This window comes from Varroa destructor, unplaced genomic scaffold (assembly GCF_002443255.2).
Source record: "Varroa destructor unplaced genomic scaffold, Vdes_3.0 BEIS01000001.1, whole genome shotgun sequence".
NCBI classification, from domain to species: domain Eukaryota; kingdom Metazoa; phylum Arthropoda; class Arachnida; order Mesostigmata; family Varroidae; genus Varroa; species Varroa destructor.
This window is the reverse complement of record NW_019211454.1, coordinates 45,351,411-45,376,354: the sequence shown is the minus strand read 5'-3', so window position 1 is coordinate 45,376,354 and position 24,944 is coordinate 45,351,411. Positions and strand designations below refer to the sequence as shown.

General features: G+C 43.3%; 1 protein-coding gene across 1 annotated transcript in view; it reads left to right on the top strand.

The window, feature by feature from the left end:
* The window catches only part of LOC147758700 (uncharacterized), a 62,141-nt gene extending 52,432 nt beyond the window's left edge, over positions 1 to 9,709 (top strand). The window contains exon 2 of the mRNA XM_086976545.1: positions 3,970 to 9,709. Within this exon, the coding sequence (XP_086832671.1) occupies positions 3,970 to 4,970 (1,001 nt within the window). The 3' untranslated portion in view covers positions 4,971 to 9,709. The remainder of the gene's footprint in view (positions 1 to 3,969) is intronic.
* Positions 9,710 to 24,944: the final 15,235 nt, after the last annotated feature.

Below are 24,944 nucleotides of genomic sequence, written 5' to 3'. Positions count from 1 at the left end.
AGTTCATATTGGTCTCTAGGGGCTCGCAAAAGCTGTGGACCCACGTCCGCCCACGAGGCCCCTATTGGAGTTAACACCAAAGAAAACAGTCATTAACGAAATGGTTATGACGGGGTTAGATGACGTGTTGATCATGACAAAAGACCAAAAGCCAAATAAAAGCCGGTTCACTCAGTAGAGACCAGACGGCGTCTGCAATCACAATCTGACAGCTGCTTTTAGCAATTATTAACATCATATAATGAACTTAGAGGTTCTCTAGAGATTAGGAGTAGAGCATACATTAAAAAAATATGTACACCTATATATTATGATCACCATCCTGGAGTGTCAACGTCCTGTCCATTAATGCGCGATCTACGTAGCTAAACGAGTGAAAAAATAAACTTCATTCAATTTTTATTATCATCTGGCTATATCGATAGCATCAGGTTTGGGTTTCGTACATGTTTTGATATGTATGCATAGACATACATGTGTACGTACAAAGTTGACGAAATGAGGGCGGGCTACGTAAGAAGGACGGAGGGGAGAAAAAAGCCGCAATGAAGACCAGTTAAACTTCGAACATCTTCGCCGTTGCTTGTCGACTTCGTGTTTGCATTGTCTTTGAGAGCGGTACTGTCCGTCGCATAATAAATGTTATAGTTATCGTTTATTCTTCCATTACGAAAACGCACTGTCGGCCTATATATGTATTGTATCACGTTAGGTGCTGTTAATAGAGTAAATCAGAGATACGACTTTTTTGTTTTGATATATATATATAATCTGTTATCATATGAATGTGGTGCATCATGAACTTGGAACCACTTCGAATTCATCGAGTTCGCATACAAGTGCCGCGTTAACCTGAGCAAATCGATATATTATTGATTTAGGCTGACGTTACGAAGGCAAGCAGCTCTGTCCCTCTGATCTTCCCGCGTGACCATCTAACACGCACCTTTTGCGTTTGTGTCGTTCGGTCAAATACATTATGAACATTTCTAAAGATTATAATGATCTTCTATAAAACGATACCGGACATACTGTTGGCCTATCAGCGTAGCCTGCCTCTTTATGTCCTTCTTGTCGAAGCTGTCTGATCGTCGAAGCCATCGATTTTGGTGTTACTTCCTGTTTCTTTCAGGTCTCAGTCATCAAGCCAAGTATCAGCTGACCATCGCTAGAACACTTTTCCCCAACAAATGTTGTTATTAAATAGAAAAAGTATACCCTTTAGGCGGCAACATTAGTTCAACAAGGAAAACGAAGCAGGGTTGTGTCATCTTAAATCGATATATCTATCAATAATAGCTACGTACAAATGTCCCACACGATAGGATATTACTGCTATTGCCATTCCTCCATAGCGTTTCACATTGTACTGTCTTCAGTCTGTCTTTCTCACGAGACAAACTGGTCTTGTCTTCCCTACAATAGTTTAACACATACGAACAATCGCTCCAGCCAACCGGAACCGGCCAAAGCGTAGGCGGGGGCCAAGGGCGGTGTTTCTGACGCTGTTTTCTTCGCCGATTGGTCATTTTTTTTTCTATTTTTCTCTCTTTGTCTCTTTCTGTCCCTCTCTCTCCCGTCATCGTTGTTGTCATCGTCTTTGGCGTTTGTACGTTTTCGTTGTCCGGTAACGTGACGGCGGTTGACGGCTCTTGGCCGACGCTATCGACGTTCACTCCTCAGCGGTAACGTTATCCTTTCATCTGATCGATGCGGATCGGGAAAAGAGAATAGCTAAAATTAACGCAAAGATGGCACAACGACAGTAATAACTGAATCAATATATAATTTTTGACCCTGGGCTTTAGAAAATTTTTTCCTGCAGCTGGCAAGTGGTTTGGTTGCTATCGTTGCTAGAGGCTGTACGAAGGCATGGGAGATGGCCAAGTGATGTACTAGACGAAGACGACCTTTCTTGCAGATGATTTTGGACGAGAACTGTAGAAAAAGAAATTAATGAGATCAATATCAAACAGAAACGAAAAACAACGACTGCGGCAAGGAGAAAATTTATGATATATTGTAAACGTGCTTTTTCTAATTGTCATTTTTTCCCTTAATCCCTTTTATATGCAGCGTTTGTTGATACATTACGAAGACTGTATGTGCTTGTTTCACTACATTAGTACTGCCTCAAAGCCTAACCTGCGATATTGAATAGAAAAAGATATTGCATGTGGGCAGCTTCGCGAGTTATTTCTCATCATAGTTGTGCCTTGTCGCTACGATATCGATGAATCGGATTCGAAGTTAATAGCATTGCGAACTTTTTGTAGTAGGCCAACACATGTCCTTGCTTTGAACATGATCAGTATTAAATCATCCTACCTGATTCTAATAAACATCGTGTGCTAAACACATTGTTGAGAAACCAATATATCCCAACACACAGGTACCTCCACGCTGTCGCCAATGGCTAAACCAAGAACATCTATCGTTTCTTGATCCTGCGTTTCCGCTCATCCTTTATTCCCTATCGATTCTCTAGAATAGAGCTCTCAACTGCCTTCAACGCTTCCTTGTCTTCATCCACCGGAAGATAGATTCACTAGACTCCATTCGTATATTTATGTATGCGTGTGTGTCGTGTTTATGTATATAAACAATTACGCTTTTCGTTTTTCTCGTTTTTTCTGCTCTCGTCCGCATCTAATTCCATCTTTAAATGTCCCGCTGTTTAGCGGACATCTCGTTATCGTCCGTACTGACATCGATTCATTCCCTCGTGCCTTCGTTGTCAACTACTTGTTGTCGTTCACTTTTTACCCCCTATTCTCGTCCTTCCGGATCCGAGCCCTAGCCACCACCCAAATACTTCAGAACTTCTGGTCGCGCGAGCGTTGGCTTGCTCTCCGAGCTTTCGACAGCTTGAAGTTATTGTTATCACTGTTGTTGTCGACGTCATCGTCGTCGTCAGAACTAAGTTAGCTATTGCTCCCTGTGATCTTGTGGATCTTGATCGTCATCCAGAATTGACGCCGTTTGTGGTTAGCAGCTTTGCTTCCGAGAACAACGCCAGCAACAGCAAAAACAACATCGCCGATGACGGCGTTATAGGTAGTCGAGTGAGAGTAGGGATAAGGAGACTGACGCAAAAGACTCGAGTAGATGTATCTAACGATGAGCAGCTAGTAGCTGTTCTATATACTCGGATATCTGACGGGGAGTGAGGAATGAATAGCTGGTGAGAGATCGGCCCTTCAGAGCTCTCAGACAGTCTGTTAGACAGAGATGTACAAACATGTAGAGATAAGGGATAATACTAGGTAGCTCTGTAGATGGAACACATCGATATCGGACGAAAGGACCACATGGGAAATCGATATAGACGAGCAGCGTGAACGACCTGTCGACATAGACGCGAGCAGCTGTTCCTATACGTAATTCCGCTTCGACTGAAGTAGCTAGTAGGCCCAATTGGCGCTGGCTTGATAGCTTTTGAAGAGCATGCGTACTTCAAATTGGTTAGATATATTAATGTGTTGTCATGCTGGAGACGATGTTAACTTGTCCCAAGTTGTTCAGCGACTTAGATGAAATCTCGCTCTCGGTTACCGCAAGACAACCTGTTGAGCACCCAAGGTCGTCAATCGATGATAGGTAGACGTTACTGAGTTGATAAAGTCTGCACTGACTATAATACGTAGACGTTTCAAAAATTCATACAAACCTCGATGGGTCAAGGTAGATCAGTCTTTACATTTTTAGATATGAAGCTTATTTGAACATACTCATTTGAAGTCGAGCCACCTCCTAATATAAAGAAATAGACAAACCAACAGGCATACTCATTGCAAAATTACACTAGAGTTAGGCAGCGTAGCATCAGCAGAATTTCCTTATACTCACTCATTCACTCAATACGTTATGCAATATATGATCATCTTACAATCGATACCATTTACTAATAAGTTTCTTTTGTTTTTGCTTTGTTTGTTTTTTCGAATCTCTTTATTTCCAATATTTCAGGCGAGAAACCGTTCAAGTGCGAGTTCGACGGCTGTGACAGACGTTTCGCCAACTCGTCGGACCGCAAAAAGCACTCGCACGTCCATACGTCCGACAAACCGTACAACTGCTGCGTTCGCGGCTGCGACAAGAGCTACACGCACCCCAGTTCGCTGCGCAAGCATATGAAGGTGCACTGCGGCAGTGGCAGCGTCGCTGTCGGCAGTAGCGGAACCCCTCCATTGAGTCCGGGGGGGTCTGACTACTCAGGTCCGACATCGGATACGGCGTTCCCGACGCCGGTTGTTGGCGGTCTCACGTTGCCAATAACTTTATCCGAACGTGACCGAGAGCTGCAGGCTGGACAGGCGCACCTTAGCAGTGGGCGCAGCGCGACCGGGGTTCCGTCGGGGGCGTCCTTAAGTGGAGCGCCCCCGAGCGTGTCTTCTCTTCCGCAGCTGCAGCAGGGACTGACTGGTCAGGGTGGTCTCAGCTTAGCTGGGCAGGGTGGCGGCAGTGGTGGCAGCGGCGGCACCAACGCTAACAGTGGACCAGGAGTTCACCCTGGGGGTGGCGTACCCCCTCCTCCTAGCAGTGCAAGTGGCCTCATTGGGGCCTCGCATGGTCTAGCGACGTCCGGAGGGCTCAGCCAAACCGGCCTAAGTCATGGGACCTTAGGCGTCGGAATGGGTGTCGGTGTGGGAGTCCCCAACGTGCCTAATCCCTTACGGCCACCACCGCCTACCGGCCTTAATCAGCTGAACAACCTGAACAACTTGAACAATCTCCCGAACCTGAACCTCCTGCCGTCAGCCGGGAACGCGAATGGCCTCATGTCACCAGGTCTCCCGCTATCGTCCGGTATCTCTACCCATCATCACCATCACCACCATCATTTGCCACCTTCGAATTATAACGATTGGTATCATCCGCAGCAATGTACCAACCCGCCACAAACCATCCTGCATCCGCACCAAGCATTGCAGTTTCATCATCAGCTAGCACCACCCACGGCCTATTAGTTGGATAGGATACACCATACACATGTGCTTACCATATTGACTGACAGCCTAAAGCGTACAGCCAGCCAGACAAAGATAGAAGCGGATGAGATTGTGTATTTGTGCGCGTGCGCATGCATGCATGTGTGTTAGTGTGTGTGCACGCGCGAACGAGAGAAAGAATTTAAATATATATACGCGCAAAGTCGAAATAAGTGGAAACGAAAATATGGGACAGCGGCTACGAGACCTATAGAACTCTAGATATGACACAGCAAAGACGTACGAAATTATAGCATTGATAGAATTATGGCTCCGATTAAACAAAACACCAGTGGTGCTAGAGATGTGGCGATAAAATAGAGAAAACGTCAGTGAGCTAGCGGCGATAATAGTAGTCCTACCGAAAGATACACAAGGCCGGTGGGTGGCACATCAGCAAACGGCGATGGATGACAAGGAAAGGTTGTAGCGGATTGCGTAAGACAACCTACTTGGAACGGTAAAGAAAATTATAGGAAAGAGCGAATCGAATAGGGTAGATAAATACGAATAGGAACAAGACAAAAGCAGAAACAACCAAGGCGGTCACACGAAGTTCTTGATTATGTAAATTGTGACCAGTTCTCGGGTTGTTAATTCTTGAAATGGAAACCTCTTCAACGGAAGGAGACCTTCGTCGATATAATGAAGTTGGCAGATATATGACGCAGATCATGCATGGCGTGTGATGCCGTCTGAGAAGTAGGTCAACGGTAGCGAGAGAGTTTGGCTGATCCATACATAGAGAGCATTTACTATTGAAACAGAGCGATTCAAAATGAAAACAGGAAGCAGCAACGGCAAGTAAAGCAAAGAGGATTGGTGATGAACAAAAGAAGGCTGCGACGACTGAAAAGTAGAAATTATGATTTATTTATACCCCTCCCCCACCCCCCCCCTACCCCCAGCCCAAGCGAGCACCCTCGAACAGGTTGGGATAGGCATAGAAAAGCCCCTGACTACACACACATGTGGTTATCCATCACGAACTCTAATCACCGCTAATACTGCTAGTTAGTACAGTTAGTATAAGACCCAAGTACAGACCCAGAAGTCGCGTACAGCCATGCATGTACCAGTACATATATCGCATGGCGACAACAAATTTAGATGAAATTACACACGAGAATAGAACTGGCGCTGCGGTTGTTTGTCGGCGTCCTTTTTTGCGTGACTGTTTTTCTTCATTTACTTATGACGGCGAAAGTAGTTGACGAAAAATTATGATCTGCGTTATAGTGCCTTTGGGAATTAAATTCACACTTGAATGAAACGCCAGTTGTGTTGTTTGTATTTTTTGTACTCCTCTAAAGCGCTAGCTCTTCGTATGAGAACGTTCTAAGGCCAGTTATTTGTCCACGTCTAACCTATCAGAGCAGGAACATTGTAACTACGATGTAAAGAATTTCTTATGTAAATAAATAAGTATCATAATGTATATAAGTGCGATTAATTTTAATGATAATGCATAACTATAATTTACGGAGGGCACGATTTGTGCAGATATCGACAAAAATATCCCTTATCTATGAACAACATTACTATATGGAGCTAAATAGAGCATGACGACGTTCTGGCGAATTTGTGCAGCTCCCTGTAGAAATTAAGCGGACTATGTATTGTCAGTATTGCTAATTGTTGCTAACGCAATAACTACGATAATGAGTTAGCGATTAATTATCATTGCTGTATTGTGATGATCTCACTTTTATTAATTATAGATTAGTATTTTTTTATCTATAATTACTACGATTGTTTATGTTCAATTTTTTATTTTTGTACTATAATATATACGATACCGCAGCGCGCCGCTAACAATCGATTGAGCAGCTATGTGCGATTTTTATAGAAAATAGCAATCTATATTTTTAATGCTTTATCTTTATAATTCATAACAACATTTACGATCGAAGTCAACATAGCTAACGGAATTCTCCGCTTTTAAAGGCCATGTCAATTCGGCAAAAAACTAAGGATAAATTAGCTAAAACTCCAAGTTGAAAATCGAAGCGGAGATTTTAGCTGGAAGCCCGGCCGTGCTTCTCTACCTGGAGATAATTCCGGCCCCAACACCGCTTATAACGGAGGTTACGAGTCTATGCAAATCCCACCTCAAAGAAACTCATTGATTCTCAGACCATTGTAGTGGAAAATAAGAGGAAAGAAGGTAATAATAAGAGAGGGAGGGAGGGAGCGAGTGAGATGAAGTGAGGGAGAAAATAACAGTGTCCTCTCTGTTAAAATTTTTCAAAAGTAACGACTGAAGCCTATCACATACGTGCGGGCGAGACCATTTATTATTTTCCGAGCAGCGGAACATCCGATACTTACGCGCCAGGGAGGTCACCGCCTCTGAATAACACCGTATAGAAAGGGGAGAATCGGCGCTGGTAGCGAGACTTTCTATAAGTGATTCGAACCTCGATAAGTCGCATACAACAATGGTACTTAGTTCTATGCAAGTTGGCTTAAAAATGCAAATTATCCTATGATTGGCCAGTTCTCCTTTTTGTGCCACTCACCTTCTACTTCCAAGTCTATATGAACTCCATCATATATTGGCTGCGTCTTTAGACTCTGCTACTCGCTGCAAAATCACATCTGTCCTTCGTATGCCTTTGACTTCGCGATCGTTCTGGTTTTCACCCAGTACTTCTCTAGCGAGATATGAGTATTTCTGTTCGGAGAGGATAGCAAAGGGGGTTCGGCGCGGTGGGCGAACGAAAAAAATGCGTTGTAGTTCGCCAGCATCTGATCGCACCTCGGCCGCGTCACTGGCTTCGTGTCCGACTCCTGCTGGTGACGACGCGTAATCAATCAGCCGAGGCAGTCTGCATCTGGTTGAAGCCAGTGCACGCAGGTACTTAGGTTGACAGCGACAACGGGCGAGTGACTTTCAATCTCTGCACTATCGATCTTTACCTATGTAGAATGTACGGCAGACATTATATAGAGTATTTATCCCTAAATTTAATTATGTCCCTCCTTTTTATAGTACTTCATAACTGTTAGTGCCCGCTCGAAGTATCCTGTCGAAATTTCGTTTAAATGTCTCGATTGATTATTTTTTCCGAATAGCTACAACAGCCACAATGAGGACGACAAGGACAAAGAGAGTTCCAATTGAAGTTCTAGCTGACACGCACAGAAAAGCTATTAGTGGTGGTTACCTAGCACACAGCATATACACACATATTATACAAGCAACAGCGCCAGGTTTAACACAAAATTAGAAGGTATTTACATCTGTAACTACACTACCTCAGGCATCGAATCCTAGATTGGCTGTACATACGCGTCACTGTATTATATAGTAGATTAGAGAACGACTGTTCATAACGAGGCAACATTACACGTCTTTGTTTCGTATTAGATAGTGTTATATTGTATTTATCCGTTCACATCATTACAATGCAAGCCTACTCCAGCGAAGTAAGCGGCAATGTTCTGGTGGTCATTTTTTGACTGAAAAAGGAAAATCTACAACCAAGAGAAAAATATTAGACCAAAAGAAAATGACAAAAAAGGCAATTTCGTGTTTCTTATAGTCTATGAGTATTACATAGAGTTCATTGGGTGAGGCCTAAGAACAATAGACGGTGTTTCGATGATAGCATGGTATAACTGCTGTTCCTAGCCACGTAAGTGTAGTCATACGAAGCTAGCAAAGGAGCAAGTATGATTGACAACTCTTTGATGATTTTTTTTTACCAGCTACCAATTATGAACCGGCCATGTTACTAACTACCACCGTGTATAATGGACATTCTCAGCGACGATAGAAGACCAATGCAGTGAGCGACCGATGACGATTATGAACGAATGTCAATGATATAAATTATAGATGATGATATATATGGATATTATAAATATAGATATACTTAGTGTTCTTTCTGTCTACACAAGTATAGGGATGGATATAATAAGTATATATAGAATTGCGTACAGCAAGTGAGAGAGGTCGAGTATATATCTAATGATTATTTGATGGAGGCGGCTAGTAATAATAAGAATAATTTTATTATGCTATTACTGGTATTTGGTAAAAGCTTGCTGACTGAAAAAAGGAAAACACATTGAGAGGATGTTTTTGAGTGAGGAGCAGGGAAGTTCAAGGGTCGAAAATCTGATCTTTTTGCTTTGTGGAATCACCACGCTGTAAGGCGGTAGAATTGAAAAGACAACGATGTAGAGCTGGCAGTCGAGAACGTACGTTGACGTCAATGAACGAGTTTGTCGTTAGAAGACCAGTAATACGAACAGTCATTCTGACATAGCTAAAGAGAAAATACAAACGAAACCTCGATGCTATAACGAGGCAAAACAATCATAACAAATAATGAACGGCAAAGGTGGTAAAGCAATAGCGGAAGGTGGGAAAATACGACGATCCTGTAGATCCTCAGAATGATGACAAGCACATTGTGCTATGACAAATGACGAACGACGAAGTAACGAATCTCTGAAAGACACAGAACTATACACAACAGCACAATAAAATTCGTGCCATTTACTGCGAAACAAAGATGATGGCGTTGATGCGGAGATATCGAAGAAGCAGAGGTCTATAATGACGACGACGACGACGACGACGACGACGACGACGATAATACTAATTATTATTATGATGAATGGATTATTGAAATGAAACAAAGACAACTTAGAAAAAATGTAAATAAATAAAGAGAGAGATACACGACACAGTACTTAATTTAAAACTGGGCCTATTTATTTAATACCGATAGGAATGAATGCTTAGACCACCTAGGATAATTATTAATGATTTCCTGTCTCGTATTGCTTCCTTATTTTGCTAACTACTATAGTTAGATAATTGACGGTTAGCAAATATATTTTAGAAGTAACGGAAAATATGACGTGAGATAATATCGCAAATATTATGTTACGTTTGACAAGTGTTAATTTTTTTCTGATTTTAATTCTAATTTTACTAGAAATATAATTAGCGGGCAAGGTTCCTTACAGTAACACATATCCTACTTCTAATGGACGCTGACGTGCTTTATCCGTATTTGTCGATCAGGGATGCGACAAAACTCGATGTACACGGTGCCCATCTCTTATCGAAAAAAAAAATGTGCAATATGTTTTTCGTATATGTAACTCCGAGACAAGTTTGATACCTGACAAGCCAAATAACAAGATCCCCCAGTAAGTTGTAGCGATAGAAATGATAGAGTAAATATGTGGGCGCGTCAATGCTGCTAGTCATTAGGCCGGGCCGGGTAAGGCCGAGCAAACAGGACGAGCCGAACCAAACGAAGTGCGGGTATCGACTTGTTAATTTTTGTATTAAACAACAGAAACGGGTCTTCATTTCCGGCAGATGGCTCAAAAAATTGCAACAAGATAGAATAGACGGAGCTGGCGGTTCTGGCGAACGAGACGACTGCAGAAACGGGTGCTCTCTCCCTACAAATAGTACTGATAACAACCCGTAATAATAGCAACACGAGCTGCTGCGAGAGTTGTTGATTTTGAGGCATCTCGGTCAATACGTCCCTTTACGCGAAAAAGAAAAATCGAAGGAAGTAACTTAATTGAATTCAAGTTGTTCGGCCTGCCACATACGGCCACACAGCGGATAACTAGACTCATAGAAGCGAACGTACTCGCAGGTATCTAGCATGCAGGTTATCTCAGGTAACAGACATTCAGTCCTATCATAGGGGATGTGGTTGCCACTCAGTCAAGCGACGCTCAGAGCGACTGTCGGTTAAAATGATGAAGCCATTTACAACTAGACGCACCAACGAAAAGAACAGTAAATTTCTAAAGAAAACATTCAACTATTGCTGTCAACATATAACAACATGTGGGCAACATTCCTTACGTTGATGGGTTTTTGATTTTCTGTCGGAAGCAGTAACATTCTGGATACATAGAACTTCACCAGTCTGAATACGTGGTGAAGAGCAGGACCTAAACCTTAAAAAGTGAGAGCGGAATCGAAATGTGACCCGAAATTTCTGCTCAACTCTCCTTTTAACTATATTTTAACTATAGCGTTGAGTATTATATAATTTTCATGTTCTATTGAAGTGAAATAACAACTGTAAGCGTTTTCAGATATCCTTAATACCCTCTACCGCCGCATAATCCAACATACGGCGAATTTGACATGTAGAAGAAGCTACTTCACTCGCCTTTTGTTTCAAGATGCATTAATATGATATCCATCCTGCAAATTACACAGCACCCTATTGCGTTCTATAGAGTTGGCTGGCCGTTAACTCCGCACGACATTTCTTTAGCACGATCTGCCAGGGACATATTTCCCTAGATCCTTTTCGTTTCCTGCCGAGGAACTGAACACCATCAAACTTCTTTTAAGGACGGCCAAGAGGCAAGCAGGCAGACGATCAAGTAGGCCAAGATCAACTGCCAGCCGCGGCTACCAAAGCCACAAAGCCAGCGTAGGAAAAGGCACTGGCTGTGGTGACAGGAGAATTGAAGTACAGCAGCAGCGGTCGCGGCAGCAGCGTGACGGAAAAGCATTTTCTTCAAAAACACCTATTTTTCGTTTAGGCTTTTCTTCTTTTCTTGGAGCATGTGTATGCCTTGCTTTGCTGTCTGTTATAGACCTATCGATAGCCGTCTCTAGTCGTCTAAGCAAAAAGGGTCTCTGGGAAAGAAGAAAATGAAGAAGACAGAATAAGACCATTGGCCAGGAGCGGTATTGGACTATGGGGCTTCTCGTAGGGCATTGCCTCGGCGCATCGTTGACAAAGAAGCTTGAAATCCCCGTCGTCCAGCCCCACAACCTATCTTACACAGACACATACAAGCGACTCACACTTCGCTGACTCTGAATGAAAAAACCGCGACAGCTAAAGCTGCTCCTCTTCAAGTGAAGAATCACAGGGCAGTGTTGGGTAATCTCGGCTGTAGGGTGAGTTGAGACGAACCATAAGGTACCTCACTCGCAAGACTTCTCTCGCCGATCTCTTTTTCCTCACGGCTACCGCACCAAACCGTAGGAAAGAGGTTTGCACCAAGAAACCCTACACAGTGACAAAGAGAGGCACTTTTTGTGCTTGACAACGGACGCCAAGAGTCAAACGCTACCATGGACACCACCAGCACCATATCTAGGGCCTCGTGGCCGTACAGAACCGCTGGCAAGCACACTACAGTGACATCAACTACAACGACGATGATGACAACGGCATCGATGGTAACGAAGCGCAATAGAGACTATCCTGGGAGGCAACGGCGGTGGCGACAGCTAGAATAGCTAAATCAATAAAACCCAGCCGGTAGAGAGGGAAAAAGAGGCGACGACCAAAACAGTACCAGCAGCAGCGGCAGTCTCATGCGATTCAAGACTAACATTGTACATCATACATAGTGAATGAGTAAGCAGACGGGAGCAGGACACTCGCATGTACAGGCTACAGACACATTCACTTTCACACATACATACATACATACATACGGTGACACTTACCGCCAGGGTACATCCATATAGGCGCATATAAAGCAGTAGAAAGGAATGAGTGAAAGCCCTCCGTTAAATCCTGTTCAAATGCACGCGCGGCTTCTCCTTTTCTCCCGGTGTTTCGGGGCCGCTACATACGGGCCAATCGCCGTTGTCTTCTTCTTATGAACAATCTCTCGAATGGGAAGAAGATCGCAGCCGAGAAACTTAGGGAAGCAGTGGTGGTATAGCAGGGGCGAATAAAGAGCGGGACCAATGAAGTGTTGGGCCATTTCTTGGCAGGGAGTTAGCGTTCGGATGGCCGGTCAACCACTGACGCACACCAATACAACAGCCCGCCTGTATACACTCACACATATATCGCACACATCTACACATAGAACACTCACAGAAGGAGAAGCGGAAGAATGAGCGATAGGAGCTGGTGGTAGGCAGATGAGAAAAGGGCATTCGCGCAACTGAAACAGTCGCCGCCTTCGTCGTCTCCGCTATCCTGATGTCCTATCGTTTTGTGCAAGTGGCATGAATGAAGGGCAGAAACAAAGCAGTGTGCTTTCGTTTATCCTGTCCCAGGATTAATTGCTACAAGCAGACAAGCAAGACAAGGCTGGAATCCAACCAGGAATTAACGACAGCAGACCGCCGCTTCAAGTCAACAGACGACCGCCAGGGGCATCAGCAGCCTGAATGTATGTTTGTCGTCCGGTAGCTTGTTGTCGCCTACGTCGTCGCAGCCTTCGGTATTTAGTAGTTGAGAAAAGACTCTTCTTACAGCCAGCTGCAATGGCGCCACTAACACTGCAGGTGCCCTCGCCTGTTTGCCATTTGTGTTGCCTCATCGTTATTGTAGATAGAGTAGAGAATGTTGAGTGCAACGTATGTTGACATACAGTGGGGAATAAGGGTAGGGTTTTGACTAGAAAAAAGTATGTTAAAATACATTACGGCTCGCGCTAGAGACATATTTAAGGAACTACTATGAAAATGTTTGGTATGGTAGATAACCACCGTTTGCCCGAGCATACACCGACGTTGAGCATTGAGTAAACCGATCAATTGGTTGTTTCTAATTTCGCAGAATAAGTACATGAACGACCTTGAAAATTTGTTAGTGAAGTACATTATTGGGTCTGCGCAGCTGAGGGATTTACAATGCGAAGATGTTCCGACTATGATAAATTTAATTCCTGGTGGGCCTCTGCCCCAGGCATCCGACATTCACCGTAAGTTACATCCCTGTGCGTGTGTTGTAGCATTTTGTCTTCTGCCTAAGCAGCCAAATACTTACGATAGCATTCTATGTGGCGAAACGTGTAGGATCAAAAACGAAATGTGTCGAGTCTTCGTGTGTGTTATAAACGCATCGATCAAGCCGCAATTCTGGTTATTGCACAATACATTTTTTTTACTACTAACAGTAACGATTGCCTCATCCCGTGCCCATCACATCCTGTTCCTAATCCATTTCACGATAGCGTCACCATCTTGACTACAATGCCAACTAACAGCATGTACGTAAATCGAAATCTGCGCATCTAATACTTGCATACAGAATAGATTGTTTAAAATTTCCTTTATTCATTTAGTCTGCGTGTACACACAAGCTTAGGAGACGTGGATTACCTTTCACAGTTGGTATGTATTAGAAAGGCATATTTTAAAGCATTTTGCCAATAATGTATTTTCTCGATATAAGGCATACAAACCAATATTATCCCTTCCTTTTTCAAGTGTAGTACATCAAAGTGTTGCAAAGTTAATAAATTTCCATAATAACATCTCGATAACCAAAGATCGTTTGTTACCCTTATATATTATATAATGGCAGAATTAATCTCATTGTGTGGAACAACAGTGCCTCCATTAGACGCAAATTAGATTTAGCCTGGATCTCAGCCATATTTAGAGACATTCCAGTAGATTAAAATACCAATAACGACAGTAACTATGGCACCCCACGGAAGATCCTCTTATTATTTGTTCAGCGTAATATGTAATAGTGTGGCACGGGTCAACCCGATAATGCGTCTACCGCACAGAACTCCTGCCACGGGTGCATCGAGTTTGCCTTGCAATTTCGCCAGGAAGACAATTCGTTCTACGGTAATTCCCAGTGCGTCGAAATTCGGTTGTGCTCCACCGCCCATTTGCTGATATATAATAAGGAGGACATTATCCTTGCGATGTGCTTTTGCCAGTTGCTACCGCTGGCGTGACTTAATTTTCCTTCGTCTACGATGTATAATTGTTTGTAATGGCGGTTACATTGTTACTATTCATCATCAGTTCGATAGCTGGGGCGATGACAGTAACAGAATTATGACTGGGGCTCTCCCTCTGCCTCGAAGTAGAGTAACTGGTGGCAAACATGACCGAATGGTGATGCACTCGTAAGAATGATGTTTGAAATGGAAATAACAGCAACAGTGGCGCCACTGGTGTACCGAACGAATCGACAAGCTGGCAAGCCTATACTGCTTGGTACTTTTAGTAGTAGCAGTAAGCTGCTAATTGCATAGGACGCCTGCGACGAATGGAAGGAGGACACCGACCCAGGATCAACCGTCAATCTATAGCAAGCGGCAAGTGCAGTGCCCTCCCAGTGATGTTTCTATTGTCATGAAGGTCGACCCGGGAGCGATGGACAGGAAAACCGACAGATACTTTTATGATTGTTATTATCGAACACCAACATAGTACGCCCTGCGTAATGTCATATAATATTCGGCGCAGTGTTATGTAGCTATTTAATGTTAAAAGCGACAACAACAAACCATTATCATCATACAGACCTGTATCGAATCAAGATGCATTCTACTATAGCATAAATATCTTCAGGCTAATACAACAGAGCTCGGATGCCTACATGAAGCACAAGCATGTACGTGCGGCAGACCATGTTAAATGTAATAAAAATGATAATGAGCGAGTGAGAAATTATTTCCTGCTCTTATCATGGTTCCCGCCGACGTCGCAGCGCCATGTTGGCGCAGCCGGCGGGGGAACAGCGAGATAATTGCGGTTTAATCATCATAATTTGTGTATCGTAGCTGTTGTTGTTGTTGCAGAAGTAACACAAGTAGGAATAACAATAATATGGGCTCTAAAGGTGGACAAACCGCTTGCCCTCTCGACAGAGCGAGTGGGAACACACTATTATAACACACAAGGCCTATTCATGGTAAACACTAGTTTACCCTGAATAGACCTCCTTTTGTCACGTTTCGTGGGTGGCGAACATTCGTAAATGCTAATGTAGCAACGCAATGTATTGTCTATAGTTGAGAGGAACCGCCGTCAAATCGGTTAGGATCGAGTCGAACCATTCCATTAGGATTCAGTCGCATAATCAACATACGGCAGTCCTGTGGTGTTAGTCGGTGCGTGTTTAGCCTCTCCGGTTAAAGAAAAACACGAACAAAGGAAGAAAGTGAGCCTGCAGCAAGTGGCAGCAAGCAACCTTTAGGACAACGAACGTAGTCACGATGAGCTGGACTTACGATGCGGCCATCGCTTGATGCGAACCTACTTAACGTTATGCGGCGGTGCGGTGGCAGTGGCAGAACAGCAAGAAGATGGTCTACAAAGGACAGATAGCAAATACGAAACGCGTGAGCGAACCAAAAGCAACAGCTTAGCCCCACTCAACCCACATCGTTGAATCGCTATAACGGTCCGTCGAACGAGAACAAGCGATGGCGTATAACGTACCAACTAGAAGACAACCATCAGCGCTCTCCGAAAGTGGGCGGTCCATAGGGAGGCTGCGTCGGGGTAGCGGCAGTGAACGATCGAAAGCTAGAGAATACTTGCCTCGCGTGGAGTGAGAGCCAGGCTAAATTTGATTGACAGAGAATAACTGGGACAGGCATTTGTACTGGTAAAGGCTACAGAATAGGATTAAAGCGAGAGTTTGAGTGTGGTGAGCACTTCGGCTTATGGAAAATGGGCATATAGGCCAGGGTTTGAGTGTGTAGCAGCGTAATAAATCGTTTGGATATCAAAGTTAAAGGGAAACTTGGTGTGGCCACTGTAGTGGATTAGAGAATATGATATAATGGATATGGAAAAACCATTTGTTCTTTCATTGAAATAATTAAACACGGAAGTGAAAAATGAAGACGAAGCAGGAGTCTAGTTATATGGATTGGACACAAAGAAGTATGACGGAAGATTATGTTTACTCAAACAAGGGATCATGATATTTTCACAGAGTGAATCATTCAAATAGCTACTAATCTAAGAAAGATTATGTAGCTACGATAAAGGTATATTTGCATTATCTTCACTTTATAGTCGTACCAAATTTATCTATTTTCGACTAGAGTTAGCGATTTAATAACTTCTCTTGGCCTAAGGACTGATACAAATATGGTGCCCGTTTATTAAATATCTGCCGTTCTGTAAGTTGCTCAATAAGCATTATATCGTGAGCGACGACCTGAATGATTCTAATGATTTTATCTGCTGGCTGCGGCACACAGGTTACGAGAATATGGACAGTTATCATTGTGGTCACGTTCAACGCACTTGTGTATCGCTCTTCAACATCAAACATACGCTTATAGCCTGCTATCTTGATTTGATGAACTATAGCCAAAAGTTAAAACATGTGAAGTTAGATACGCATCCATATTAAGCGGTTCGCTCTGTGACGTTGCCAGATCCTCTACAGGTCATGGGCGTTTACTCGCCTGTGAGAGCGCAATCAGCTGAACAAAATGGACGTTGATCGTTTACCTAAACCTTCCCTTAGGATGCCGCCTACTCAGGCATGGTATATGTTTTCGCATTACATTGCAGGTCAAGGTTGATGCCTTTCACTTATTGGCTAGACGGTCGGATAATTTAACAGACAAGCGAAAACGGGTTCAATATTTACGAGCGGGAGTCATTGTGATCACACATATGATAATTTATATAACTAACTCCTGCTTTGCCTTCCACATAGTCCGAGTTGAGTTACAATGAAGCCGCTTATCTTCTGCTATCGGATATAGGAGTAAACAAAGCATTGGCTAATAGGATGATTGTGATTGTGTCTCCTATCTTAATTAGGTCCTCGTATTAAAACACGGCTCTATTAAGGATATATTAATAAAAATTTGCTGGCAGTCAATTAACAGCACATTTTTCATTGATTCTATCACCCAAAAATTTACCTGTCTAACTAAATTGTTTTACCCAAAAAAAGCGGGCTTTAATTACCTTAGTCAATAATCACTGACGGTGATGTGAAATATATTCAGAATCACACTTCACCATTGAACGATATATGTTCATGACCTCATCTTCAACTGATCAATTTAATTTTTTTATGCCGAGAAAATGGGGTTGCTTTTCCAGGAGAGGGACTGCTTGAAATGCTGACCTGAAGTCCTATTGAAGCCGGTGCGCTGATTTGTCCTACCACCCACTAAGTAATTAACCATGCGTCTTTTGCACAAAGTTAGTGTATGCTAACGAGCTGATTACCATTAAAATCTCACCTATCTTACCCGATACTTTGTATATCTTTAGTTCAAAAGCGTGGTAGAAATAACGTGTTGTCTGTACGAAATTTCTCTAATCTTTAGCGATTGGGTGTCACAACCTATTACATTTCCCTATACTTACATCCCCTCAATGAACGAGAATTCGAACAGCCGTAACTGCTATCGCCAGTCGTACGACCGCAAAGATGGCACAAAACTGTATAACTGCATAGACTACTGCACGTTAAGCTCATCGTGGAGCGGCACCAACGCCGATCGTAGACATGGTAAATGCTGACGAGCAAATATCGTACAGGGCACTTCGCAAGACCGGTGTGTGTCAGCAGCGTGTCCAAAGAACCGAGACGAAAGTGATTTTCGCCTTTTGGTAAATCGCTGCCCAACCCGCTGGTAGAGAGATAATAATGGCTGTTGGGTGTAGTGGCCAGGGGTTGACACGATTATCACGCCACAGGAACAGAAGAAGTCATGGGAAAAAGCAAAGGCGGACTATTGATAATGGTGGTGGCGGTGGTGGTGATAATGGCCGTCAATAGCGGCGACGTTAATGGTACCATGAAGCAGTAGACTATACGAACAGCTGGTACTAGTTTCAGACTCTATGTTAGAAGTGACTGTCGTTTACCCAGTAGTTTGTGTACAAGAGTGTCGCTGTCTACGAATATGACTATATACGCATAGGCACTCTCATGCAAAGCAATATATGCATTATTTCTGCAAAGTGGCAGTACTTCTAGCACACACACACGGCACAAAATACGGTATTGCCAGTGATAAGATCGCAGATCGTTATTTGATTATGTTCGATTGTCATATTAACGGATCCTTGCAGATTTTTTCACCATAATGAATCAATTGCGCCGTTTTGCGAAGGGTAAAAACTGTAAACAAGAACAATGAGTGCAGCTTTTAAATTCGGTTAGTGATAAACTTCATTCTAGCTGACGAAAAACTTGAGAGACGAGTAACATTAAGAATATTTACATTCTGAAACATATCAATTTATGACAGATCAGTTAGTGGAACATCGACGAAGCAGCTATTGTGCTCGATTGCTAAACATTTCCCTATCGAATCTTCTAGTGCTGAATTAATAAGGTCCTTGTTGTGTAGATGCTTCAGACGGGCAAGGCATCGATCGTTTTTTGGCCTGTTTTACCTGTCATGTGTAGTCTATTGCGTTTAGCTGTAAGCAAAGAACAATCAGGCTTTTGCTTAAAGCCCGCCCACAAAAGCAAAACAAAGAGAACTGCGGCAGAAATCGTGCGTTGAAAATCCAATTTCGAGCATATCAAGTTAGTGACAGAAGTTCGTCCGCATTCTTGCGCCCGAAGGTACAAATCAAGATCAGTTCTTAATTAACAGTAGCGATAAAACCAAATTGTACGTAAAAGCGTGTCAGTTATTTGACGTAACCTGTATCGTAGTACTCTATGAATTATGTTTGGTTTGCGTGCACGGTTCTTATCGTCCATTAACCGTTTTTAATCACCCGTAAACCCATTTAGCCACCCGTTTGTTCGTGCTAACTCTAATGAATTATAACGGAGATACCTTAACTCTGCACTCATGTTGGGGTAAGAAAAATATAAATTAATGAAACATTAGCATTGAACTGTCGATGATCACCTATAGAAGGGTGCCGAGCATATTAAGGACGGAACGAATATACTATACTGTTACCGTTAAGCGTAATACCTCATTCCACAATGAAACTAAGCGTATTTTACAAAATAACAAAAAATTAGTTCGTCATAAGGATACATGTCTACATAACTAAACGTTGGTACATAATGCCTTCTAATAATTTTGAAAAAGCGCAAATGCCTTAGCCAAAGATGTTTAATAGCAGGGATATTGCTCACATCTGTTCACATTTCGCCAAACAGCACTACTCTCTGTCGTAATACGTGTGTCTGAAGCACTAAACAACGTCAAGCTCTCTGGATCCTCGAACGCTATCTCGAAATCGATAGCACTCAACCCTTTCTTATTTCCGCTTTTTTTATCAATTACATAATTCTTTTTAAAACAACTCCCTATCCCCTCTCCATTTTCAACCCATCTCTCGTTGTCTTCTGAAAAATTACCCGCATCGTTGCTCAACCACTATCTTATCAATCGGCCCATACAAACATACATGATTTTCCACTTACAGGATGACAGAAATCCACCGACACACCCTCTCATGCGGACTGACACACACATACAAAGGCAATATCATACCAGTCCTGCTTATCTTCTCTCTCTCTCTCTCTCTCTCTCTCTCTCTCTCTCTCTCTCACTCTCTCTAAATGACATTCGATACAATTCAAGCGACCCATTGAAAATCAATTGACCAATTGAGGCGTTTTTAACCTGTGACGATAAACCCCAGATCAGCCATTCGCTCTCCCCAGCATTAGACAGTTGCTTCGTCGGCCGACCACAAATCGACACCAGCGTCAGCAGCAGCACCAACACAAGCAGCAACAACGATATCAGGTATCAACTCGTTGGGGGTAGATCGGTGGAGATCCCTCTTGTTAGTCCCCTGTCGTACTCCGTCTGCGCATCCCCCCACACACACACACGCAGCTTTTTTCGTTCTATCTTTGTCTGTCAAAGTGGTCCATGTCGCTCTGCCTGTCGATCAAGCCAGCTACAAATCAGCATCTTCTGTATCACTCACTACTATTTGTCCGCTAGATAGATATCCATGTGAGTTTGTGTACTATTGTGTGTCTGCATATGTATATATGTGAATAGCCCAAAGGGCCGTAGCGCATACTCTGCAAGCTGCAAGTTCGTCACTCGCATTTAAAATTAACTCTTCTTTTCATCTAGTTTAGGCAGTTTAGACAGCGCTTCGCTGCTGATGCCGCCGCCCAGCTTTCATTTCATCGAGTACACTCAGCCACAGGCCGGCGCAGCGTCCTTAATACAAACCCTGTCTGCTATCTATTTCTAGGATGCTGACATAGGTAGTCACCGCGCACTACATAGTTCGTGTTGCTCTACTCGCCATATTTCTCTCTCTCTTCCTTAAGTTGCCAGGCTGACGGTGACTACATACACTACCCACTGTTCCTAACCCATCTACCCCTCCAACCTTACTCCTTGCGGGAGTCCTCACCCCTACGAAAACATCTGCAAATCAAAGTGTCCGATTTCAACAAACTCAATGACGACGAAAGGCCCACCGACCACTACGACGATAAGAGAGAGGTCGGCGATAAAGACGAGGACGGTGTTTCCTCTCAATGTCTTTTCCAAATTTTTCTTTTCTCTCTTCACTTCTTCGTTGCGAGAGAGTGGAGGCAGAACGAGCACGCTTCATGTCAATCGACTGGTCTCCGTTGAATGAATACAGGGATAGATAGTCTCGTAGAGTCTTCATCGTAGTCTTGACCATCGCTGCCCGCACAACCATTATTGCTGATGCCGCAGTCGCCACTGTTGCACTACGAATCACCACGGGTTCGGAGATCAAACCCGATCGAGTTCAATGCGGAACGATTTGATAGTAGAACAACTATTTTGGGGACTTTGCGGAGGCAAGATATTGGAAACGTAGAACGAACACTAACCACGTTTCCACAAACTGTAGCTAGGAAAAGGGGACAGAATACTAGGTTACCTCGCCGACCTTACAGGCATTGAACAGTAGCATCTAAGTAAGCGTGAAGCGACCGACTTCACCTCATTTCGAGGTATCGCCAAAGCCGCCCCTTCAGCTGTGGGGTTCGCAAATTGACCGTATCCACTTTAAGGATGTTCGATACTGCTTATACATTGGAAGTATACATGCGTATAATGTTCGTTTGTGTACTGATCTACTACCAGTGTTACGAAGCAATCTATAGTACATTTTGATGGCTAAACCGTTATAAGCAGAGGAACTCTTGAAATCGCGACCGGTCGCTACATCAAGACTTCATCTGATCGTACTTCACAACAGGGTCGCAGCCTTTAAACTCTCATCCCTAAACTTCCCTGCTCCAACGTACCGTAGAAGTAACAGCGTTGGTTAACTGGAGCGAAGCGCGCACATTCAATCTCTACCTCACCTTGATGGCCATCAACAGGCACGTACGCATATATCCACCATTTGATCATCGCTTTGATGATTTAAATGCCGAAGTGGGTTTAGCGACAGTGAGAAAAGTGGGGGAAGCCACACGATCCAACGCAGTTAGTTATCCCAGTTAGACACAGTGACCCTCGCTAATACCGAGCAGTATGAAAAACCACATTGTGTGCATATAACTGTCGCAGAGCCACCGCTCTTATAAAGAAAGCACTCCAACCCTTACCAGGTATCGATTTGCCTCTTTGTTAGCTGTAGCCAGAAGGGAAGGGAGTAAAAGTTGACAAGAAGATGCAGAACGAAGCAGTCGAACCCCCCTACGATCGATTTACGACGACTGCTTGTTGGCTTGAATTATGTATCGCTTCCCAATTTAACCCGTTCGCTTTTACATATAGCCAACAGCCAGTCAATGAACCCTACAGACCTGTTCGCCTTCTTTGGGCTATAGTTTGTGTCCTTTACTGCAGTGAGGTATTCGCACTGTCACTGCAGTGGAATTGAAAAATTGGCGAATTTTCTTCGAGGAGATATGGAACCCCGGTTAGTTGAAATTGGCTGCTGCTGGGCTCATGACTGTCGGGCACAGCTGACATGACGGGCGACTAACGGCGACGCACACTTACATTGAGAGACTTCGCGGAGGTAACTTTGATGAAGGCTCCTCGTGTATGCTCAAAGGCTCGCGCTTTTGTCATGGCGGAAAGGGGGACCCGAAAGGCCAAGTGAGCTACAAAGTATGCCGCTTGTTGTGACAGAATACTGCAGATACTTTACTAGACTTCGACTGCTTGGCGCACTGTGTAGTGCTGCTTGTCCGAGCAGAACCTATAATATGGATGCAGACTGAAAGGGGAAGCTAAGCTGGGAGCAACAGGCTAGGTAGACGCACAAGTTACGGGCCTAAGTCAAACGGCAGGGGAAATGAGATGAGATACAATGTACATAAAATACGGTTATGGAAACCAGATGTATGTATTGTAAAAGGCAATAACACTTTTCATATTTAACCGATAGAAGTATACTTGAGGTTTTCCTAAGGATTGAAATATTTAAGTACAATAGTAATGTCGACCCGCGATTTCATCGTTATCATGTTGGTAACATGGTGGTACTGCACAAACCATTATTATTGGATTAGACTAGAAGTGTAAAACACGCCGGTGTGTGACAGCCGCGATAAGATTTATTAGCAAGTATCTTCAACAAAAATGGACGGTGTTCTGCAGTGCATGTGCCTTTCAGAAAGTTTTTCCGACAATTTTTTCCATTACTATTCAAGGCAAGCACTTCCTGGCACATCGATCGGTAGCGACATATTTCAGCAGCTCGAGGGGAGGGTAAATCTCAATCGAAACGAAATATCAATCCTTCGGCAATATACATTACCTAATACTGCGAACGTAACTCGCTTATTTTCATAGGCGTTTCAGTCTTACCAATTACCTTCTACAAAGGGCTATACAACATCGTGGCCATGTATCTTTAGTATGCAACGTTAACTTGAACTTTCTACCTGCTTGACACTCGTTAAAGCGACGACATTGTGTATCCCCAAAAACCGAGCCTCTTTCATCAGGTAGGGACTCACTTGGTACTTGTTTTGTACACAGACACTAAGAACATTTCCTACCAGTGGACAGCAAAACATGACCGTACGGTGTCCAACAGCAACGATGCGCTAAGACAGCAAGGTGAGTTACGGCGCAGAAAGGCAACCTGGTCTAATGCTATCGGCCAGCCAATCGAGATAAAAGTTCTTAACATCTTAGAGTCGGTGACATATTTCTTTTCACTAAGCTATCTGCTAGAGCAAAGCAGTAGCTTAGAGCATAGCTGACGATTATCGAAAACATCGAAGCAGCTCAAAGGATCGAAAGATTACCGTTTTTACTGGTCGAAATATTTCGAGCTCAACGGAACTAATACGAAGAAGAAGTTTGCGATTACCGGCAAACCTCTGTTGTGATCAGCATATAACAAACGGCAAACTTTCGCTAGCCAAAAAGGTGTACTAACATTTTGCGTAGCGGTATACCAACGTACATTTACATAACCATATTAAGCTTTGGTTTTCCTATTTCTTGTATGAGAACTTCTATTTAATGCAAAAGTCTGATAATAGCCACATAGAATTTTATTTCTTTTTCGCTGGAACGACCGTATGTAATGCGCGCACAATACAAGCAACGAACTCGTATTTTTTGCAGTGTCCAGAAAATTTAATAGATGATAAAGACAAATTTAGCAGCGCGTTCGGACGTCAGTTCCATTGCAATAAGGTTCGACCCGCGGCCTACCTATCATACAATATGGTACGACCGTACATCTAATAATATCACCAGTGGTTCAGCCAGCCAAAATAAAGTTCTCTTCTCACAAAATCTTTGCTGTTTACCTTGATATACATATACCATTATAATCTTTCGGAGATCATATCGTTTCTGGTACTAGCAAGTCCTAGAGTAAACCTTGAAAAAAAAAGCATAGTGACAACTTCAGTGGCTCCTCGCGCTCCGTTTCAATTTGCTGTAGAACTCAAGAGGCTTTTAAGCCGCTTGACTAGTTGTTCATGTCGTATTTCCTACGAAACTAACGGGTCCTCGACCATTTCCCAGTCGAATGTTTGAGGACTTCAAACAGCGCGTTGACAGTCTTCAAGCACACCTTAAACGCCGAACCAATTGTCATATGCGGGATACAGAAGAATAGCATATCGCCATTAAACCTCTCAGTACACTCACTTTCAAAGTCGACAAACTAATGACGCCACTCAGGTGCGATATCGTACATTGAAAGCATCCAGTAGATGCAAATGCTGCAGGGACAAGCCTATGTCTAGCAATAATAACTTTTAGAGATCACAATTATGATGTTGCACTTTGAAGGAAATGTATTACAATTAATTAAGAGCTTCTTTAACGCTA